Below are 8,276 nucleotides of genomic sequence, written 5' to 3'. Positions count from 1 at the left end.
AGGACAAATAACTACAATATGAAACACAAATATAATCAACGGTTTGAAGAGACTAGTTAACTTAATTAGGTTGTATATCTAGTGCTGTCATATCTTTTTTAATAGAAATAATTGTAGCTTTTAGTTATACATTAATTAAGTGAAGCATGCAACAAGTTGTCATTTTGGTTACAGAAGCAACAACTTTAGAGCAACTAGGATAAAAAAGATGTAGAAAAAGGTGAACATGACAAATTGCTATATCTATTTTGTTAGAATTAAACTTGTTCATTAATTCCATAATATGTATTTTGTTACAAATTTACCCACATATGTTAAAAAATTGACTCGTAAGTCAAATTGCTGGAAATAAATTAAAGAAAGGCGCTATCACGTAAGATTCCATTTACTCATTCCATTTGCCAACTCTAGCCACAAACACATAATATAAAATTATACACTAGTACGTTCATCCTTAGCCTAATCTCAAATTGTTCCTTTATCTTCTTATAAAAGCCATGTAACCATAATGAATGAGCTACTACATAACTTACAAATCATTTCTGAAATACTTTTCACTTGCAGCCATGTATCCTATTGAGTTAGCTACTCTAAACTCTATGGAATTCGAAACTTCATCAGATTTTCCTTCCAACTTCATACTCGTACAAAATGGTATACCAAGTAACTATCTCAATGGCTTTTTGAACAACCTTCCTAGCTCCCCAACATTCCCATATGGCCAAGAATTCGCCTCACAACCATCGGGTTTAAGCAACAACTCAACATCCGATGAAGCAGAAGAAATGCGTATTGAAGTCGTTGATGAGAGGAAGAGGAGGAGAATGATCTCAAACAGGGAATCTGCAAGGAGATCTAGGATGAGGAAACAAAGGCAGATAGACGAGCTCTGGTCACAGGTGGTTAGGTTGAGGACGGAGAACAACGATCTGGTCCAGAAGGTGAAAATCACGTCTGAATGCAATGTGAAGGTTCTTACTGAAAATGCTCAACTGAAAGCAGAAACCGATGCCCTACGTGAAATGATCACTAGTATGCACTTTGATAGCCCTCTCAATGATGTTTGAGAATATTTGAGTGCTCCTAACAATACACTAGTAGAACTCAGTTCTTTCTCTTGTTTTCCCCATCTTCTTTTGCGTATGCTAGTGTTATTAACTTCCCCACACGGCCGGGAAATAGTAGGCATGTCATTCAAGCATCGCTTGTTTTATTGACCAACAAGAGTGCATCCAAGGAATTATGACTTCATCCTTGTAAGATATGATGGTTTGAGAATATATGTGTGCAAATATGAAACATCCATGCAAATGATTCATGTAGTTCCACTGTTTGAATCTCTATATGTCAAAGTTTTACATGTAACGTGTGCTTATTAGATTTCCACATGTTTCTTATAAACTTGGTTAGACGATGTCTACAGCCTGTTGGTAAGCCATAAAAGATATAATTCAAGATATTATTTAGTGTTTTTTTAAAAAGAAATATCAAAAAATATCGGTCAAAGTAGCTGTTCATATTAATAACACCGTTAATAATATTTTTTTCAGTAAACAAACATGTTATTTTGCACCACTACGTCTACTATTATACCAAATAGTACCAATATACTAAAACAACCTAAATTTACTGGTCAAAGAGTACTCGAGATATTTGAAAGTGTCCGTGCAAGAATATCCAAAACGAAAGTTTGGAACGTTGATGTTCTTTTGAACAATTTTCGGACAAATTTATCGAACTTGAGATCTGGAGGCAGTAACTAGTTGTGACAAGTGTTAGTTAAATTGAATGTGAACTATGTAAATCTGTCCGGTAAAAACCAATAATTCAACGGTCCTGCACGAAACCGGTCCTAAATCTTAAATCCGGCTGAGACCAAGGTTCAGGTCCAGGTTCATGAATACCCTAAACCTTTGCACCGGAGGTTCCACGAAGGTTAAACTGCTCACAAACTAAGTGTTCAGAGATTTTAAACTAACTATTTAAGTTTTTAATATATATATAAAGCCATGTTTTTGAAACTAATTATTTCGAGTAAATGCTTAAGATTTTTAAAATAAATTATAAAATTTTAAAATAAGTATTTATAATTCCTGATTCTGAATCATAACCGGGATAAAAACCGTCGGAAACTGGTTAGGAATCGACACGAAATGGGAACTGTCCCGGTGAACTGGCCACATTAAGGTTAAAGTAAAGGTCCAACATTCAGCTAAACTTTGAACCAGGGGTTCATGAAACGGAACCGGCGATTCATAAACTGGAAACAACGATTCATGAAGCAAGACCAGCACTAGTTGTGGCATGTTTTTTAATATATCTTTATGTGAATTTTATTAGAGTTATAGAGAGATATATTGGATTGACCATCAAAAATCATGACATTGTGTTAAAATATAAATAATAAGATTTAATACAGTTAAAATAACAATTCAATGAGAATAAATTATCAAATGACAATGAATAAAAAAGATCGGTCATTTATTTTTATTCAATTTTAGAGTTCATATCTTTCTTCTCTTTTTTTCTCTCTTCGTGGATTCTTCTTTTTTTGGTAGAAAGAGAATCGGAGTCTCCGCACGTGTTAATAAGAAAAAAATAGATGGGCTACAACAAAGTAAAGCGGGGTGTAGCCCGTCTCCTAGAGTCATCGTCTAACAAACCAAAAACCTCGGAAGGAGGAGAGTCCAAAATAAAGACACCTAAACAAGCATGTAGTGCAAGGGAGGCCAGTGAGTCCGTAACCCGGTTGGCTTCCCTGTACACATGACGAATCTGACAATGCCATTTCCTACGGAAGAAGTCTTGTGCTGAAAGTACAAGGCCAGAAAGGGGATTACATCGATCTACAGGTTTACCAAGAAATAGATTGACAAGAGTTGAATCTGTTTCCACATAAACCCTCCCGATACCTACATACCAAGCTGAGCTAAGACCCGAGGTGACTCCCCAAAGCTCCGCTGCCGGCACCGAGCAAGACTCGATGTTATGGAGAAAGCCCCCGATCAAAGATCCATTGCTATCTCTAATGTCCATACCTGCGGCAGCCCGCCCCACAACCAACGCGCTATCGGTGTTAAGCTTGAAACACCCATCTTCCGGCTTCTCCCAAGATACCAAAACCAGCTTCTTCCCAAGAGTTGAGTCCAATGAGCCCATAAAGATCGCCCAATAGTAGTCTTGACTAGCGGAAAGGATGAATGAGGCCTTGTTTCCTGAAAAGTCCTCGCCTCTAAATATGCCCTCATTCCGCCACTTCTAAATGTTCCAAAGTGCCGTAGAGAAAATGCCTGCCCAAATATTCATATCTTCCATGTCCTGGTACAAGTTAATTCTAATCCAACAGGAAAAGCTAGAGGAGAAGAAATCATACCTGTTGATCGGAGGGTGAAGATCCTTCCAAATCTCGATGCTACGAGGACAATCCCGGAAAAAGGTGAATGAGTGACTCTAATTGCCACGGGAACTCCGGGCAGTCAGTTGACATGCGATGTGACGCCTATACCTCTCCGTGTTGCAAAGGACGACGCCATGGAAGACAAGCCAAATGAATCAGCGGGCACGCTCTTGACAATTCAACTTCCAAATAATCTTGAAGAAAACCAGGTTGATATTGCAATCCTCTAGTGTCTTAATGAGCGACCGGTAAGCACCAACCACATACTAGTTACCGTCGGAAGAACCAGCCCAAGTCAGCATATCCCCAATAGGGTGGTTTGTCGACAACGGTAATCGAGGCAACCGAAAGTTGGATCTCAAGAGGAAGTCTAGCCGCGAAGTCCGCCCAAAGCCACCCCTCATCCCGTCATCCGGGCTCCAGAAATGGTGGACCGGGAGCTCAAGATCGTCCTCGGTAACTGGGCCTGTGGCCCACTTGCTAAGAGGAGAACTAAGGGCCCATGAGTCCCTCCAAAATCGACCCATGGTTCCACTCCCAACTTTCTACTTGCTCCCATGGATAATAACCTCGTCAATACCACGACGGATGGTTCTCCACATATGCGAGACCTCGAATCGATATTCATGGTTGGGCCTATTATACTTAGCCTGAATAACATCAGCCCATAATTCCCCGTGGCTGTGGAGGAAGCGCCACGTGAGCTTACCGTTGAGCGCCAAATTGAACTCTGCCATTCTTTTGAAACCAAGTCCTCCGTCCTCCTTAGCCTTGGACACCTCATCCCAACTCACGAGGGGTATTTTCCGAGCGCTCTCCCAACTGTCCCAAATGAAAGACCGGGTGACCCGATCAATACGCTTACAAACTTTGTCCGGAAGGGAAAGAGAGGCCATGGTATAGACCAACAAAGAGTTGAGAACCGACTTAGCGAGGGTGATTCTACCGGCAAATCTAAGATGTTTACCCCTCCAACCGTTAAGGAGGCTATTAATCAGTTGAAGGAGGGGTTCGAAAGTATCACAACTCACTTGCGTGTGAAGGATCGGGATGCCAAGATAAACACCGTGATCACTAGTAACCTCCATGCCTCTCTCTCTTCCAAGGACATCACGTAACTCAGCGTCCACATTGGGGGAGATGAAGATCTTAGACTTAGACTTGTTGACTCGTTGGTCCGACAAACGACAAAACCGATCAAGACAAGCGAGAATCTCCCTCACTTAACCGAGGCCTCCCCGAGAAGAAGAATACCATCGGCGAATAGGATATGGGAGATCAGTGTTCCACCCCTAGAAGCACAGATGGGGCGCCATCTACCACCCTCAATCGACTCGGCAATGATATGACTAAGCCACTCAATGCAAAGAAGAAAGAGGTAGGGCAAGATAGCATCATCTTGTCGGATCCCTCTCTAGGGCTTGAAATTTTTAGTTCTCTCCCCATTCCAAAGCACATTCAAAGAGGCGGAGGAGGTGCACTCCGCAGTCCAATGAACCCAATAAGAGGGAAAACCCGCATCGACCAAAGAATCAACAATAAAGTCCCAACAAAGGCGGTTAAAAGCCTTCTCAAGATCGATCTTCCTAAGAAAACAACCATTTTTGCCTTGCTTCTTTCTCATAGAGTGAACGCATTCTTGCACAAGGATGATGTTGACCGTGATCAATCTCCCGGAAAAGAAGCTTCCTTGACAAGGACCAATCAACTTTAGCAAGATTCTTTGCAACTGATTAGTGAGCAATTTCGTAATAATTTCATAAAGAACGTTGCAAAGGCTAATAGGTCGAAAGAGGAAAACCTTATCCGACTTATTTACCTTCGGAATGAGGGAGATGAAGGTGTCGTTGAGGCCCCATAGAAGATAGGAACATGAGAGGAATTTGCGGACCGCCTCGATGACCGAGGATCCCACCAAGTCCCAACACTTATGGTAGAAAAGCGGTTGGAAGAAATCGGGGCCCAGATCATTCAAGGCCGCCATGCTCTTAACCGCTATGACTCATCATCCTCAAAATTCCGGTCAAAATCAGCCAAAACCTTGGGTTCAAGACTCGGGAACATGTTGTGCAGGGTGACAATGGGGAAGAAGTTTCCGGAGGGAGGAAGTAAAGGTCCTCGAAACAAATCGACCACAAGCCCTTCGGCTGCGAGATCCAAACGTCCCCCTTAACCCCGTTTTTGCATCTCCGGACAAGCGTAGAGAGGTGGAAAATGAGGTGTTCCTACCTCTTTAAGCCAAAGTTCCCTTGATTTTTGCTTCCAAAACAACTCTTCTTGATGATAAATACATGCAAGTTCATCTTGGAGGTCCCGTTCCCTTGCAAGAAGCTCATCCGAAGGGAGTATTTCAATAGCACTTTGAACGCCCACGAGATCACCAATAAGCTTAATCTTCTTCTCCTCAATATTACCGAAGCCATTCTTGTTCCACCAAACAATCTGCCCCAAAGGTCTTTAAGAGCAAGGTTTACCGGTTTGTCCAGATGCCAAGATCGCCGAATGATAGGGAGAAAGTCCGGGTGAGAGATCCAAACCGCTTCGAAACAGAAAGGGCGTCGGTTCACCTTAGGAGAGGCGGAGTTGTCGAGAGATAATAAAAGTGGATGGTGGTCCGAGACAATCTTGGTGATGTGTTTAACGTGAGCATTAGGCCATTTGAGGAAGCCTTCCATATTATCTAGTACACAATCGAGCCTCTTGTCAACGAAGTCATCGGAGGTAGAGCCTCTCGACCAAGAGAATGAGTCCCCTGAGAAACCAAGGTCAATGAGCCCGGTGTTTTCGACATGATCTTGGAACTCGCCAAGTCCAGGTGAAGCTCCTCCGAGCCGCTAGTATGCTCATTAATGTTAAGAATACATTTGAGGTCGCTGCCAAAGAAAACCATCCCTTGGACCTAGCTGATTTCTCTCTCAATAGGACGCCAAACAGTCCTTCTACAATGAATGGAAGATGGGGCATATGAAAAAAAAAATATTGCATAGAGACCCCATTTTTAGAGATGCAAGCCCGAACGTAGCGAGAATTCGATTTTTCAATATTCACCGAGATAGAATTCGGGTTCCAAGCAATAAAGATACCACCCGAATGTCCTCTATAGTTGACAACCATGGAGGCACTCAAATTGATCTTACTACAAACAAGCGTTGCACGAGAGCCACCAATTTACGTTTCAAAGATGGAATGAAGTTGACGCAATTCTTACGAATCAAATAATTCACATTTTTTGAGAAGCCGGCCTTGCCAGCCCCGCTTAAATTCCAAAGAAGGAAATAAATCATTGGATATTTAGGGGAAAGGGAGCCACCAAGCTCAACTTACTTGGAGTGTTTCCTCCCTCTAGCTGACTTCTTGCTGGAGGGTGAGTTTTTCTTTCTAGCTTTTTGTGGCTTATGACGATTCAAGATAGGAGAAATCCCATGAGAGATCATCGAAGAAGGAGAAATAGAAGGGGAATCTGCATAAAGTGCCATAGTAGATGTCTCTTTTTGGTCTTCAGTAGCCATCTTTGTAAAATTGTGCAGGCATGGGCTTGGAACGTCTGACCCACTAGAGGAAATAGAGCGAGACTGATCAGCGGAATGGCAAACAATAGTCGGCCCAATAGGAACAACAGAAGAGGAAGCCAAGTCTAAAATGTGGGCTTGTGATCTTGTTGTTGGGCCGGTAGGAAATGAGGCCACTGAAGGATCTGGCAACTAAGAAGGCGCAGAGTCCATGTGCCATCCTTCCTTAACCAAGGTAGCTTCAAAAGAGCAGTACATCTTCTGCACGATAATGGGCCTGCCAGCATTGGGCTTTTCCGTAGTGGTCTTGATGAAGGCTAAAGTCGACTCGCCTTATCAAAGAAATCCGAACTTCCCACTATTGAGTATAGCGGTGAGTAGGGGTCGAACCCAAGGGAGCAAGTTTTTCTTGCTAAGTTTCTTTGCGATTCTCTAGTAACAATTAGGCGGGAGAAATCGGTATTGTAACAAAGAACTCAAAAACAAACAGCTAGTGAAGAGGATCTAATGATTTAAAAGGTTCACCTATCCATTCTAGCAATTGACATGGTCGGTGGGTCCTAGATTCTTAAAGCAAATGTTCTAATAAAGTTTGAATGGATGTCCTACTCTTTGTTCAAAGATAGTCCAAATAGTCCTAGAAACCCTAATCATGCTACAACCGAGGAAATACCTAGATTTAATAACACAATTACATAAAGCTCAAAGATATGTAGGTTCATGCAATACCATTGAAAAATAGTCGGTACTTGACATGAATCTAAGATCTCTACCCTAAAAACAATCACAAATAGTTCATGCAAATAGAGTTTGTTACAAAAGGTGAAGAATCTTCAAATAGAATTGTATAAACCTATAAATAAGAATAATATCAATCAACCTAGTTCATGACCTAGATGAAATCAACATCAATCCATTACAAATTTAAGCACAAGAGATCAAAGAACAATTCCATAAACACATTAGAACAAGAGAAGTAAGAACCTTACCACAATGACCAAAACCAAGGCTAGAACTTCAAGGTGAACACAATAGAATCTTAGTTCTTCATAATATTGAGAGAAAAGAAAAGTACAAAAGAGAGTTTTCTTGAGAATGAGAAATTAGGTTATGAAATAATCCATCTAGAAAGATAGTCTATGGAAATATATGTGAATATGTGGTCAAAACTCTAGGAAAACCTAATGTAACTTCCCCCAAAAAGTTAATCTAAAAACTTTTATTCAACACAATAAAATTTAGGAGGTTACAAAAGCTTCCCGGTCAATGAACTACTCTAGAGGCGCGACCACGGTCTCAGAACCGCGGTCGCGGTTTGGTCTCTGTTGCTCGCTGGCAATAACTCAGTAAAATCACCATATCTTTTGACT

At 41.5% G+C, this 8,276-nt stretch overlaps 1 protein-coding gene across 1 annotated transcript; it reads left to right on the top strand.

Annotated features, from left to right (window-relative positions):
* Positions 1-566: 566 nt before the first annotated feature.
* Positions 567-1,067, top strand: LOC141250385 (uncharacterized). The gene has a single exon (XM_073669943.1). The coding sequence runs from the start codon at positions 567-569 to the stop codon at positions 1,065-1,067; it is 501 nt and encodes a 166-aa protein (XP_073526044.1).
* The last annotated feature ends 7,209 nt before the right edge of the window (positions 1,068-8,276 follow it).

The sequence above is a fragment of the Phyllobates terribilis genome, unplaced genomic scaffold (assembly GCF_046119375.1).
Source record: "Phyllobates terribilis strain yellow unplaced genomic scaffold, ASM4611937v1 Scaffold_5597__1_contigs__length_50598, whole genome shotgun sequence".
Classification (NCBI taxonomy): Eukaryota; Metazoa; Chordata; class Amphibia; order Anura; family Dendrobatidae; genus Phyllobates; species Phyllobates terribilis.
This window is presented reverse-complemented; position numbering and strand designations above follow the sequence as displayed.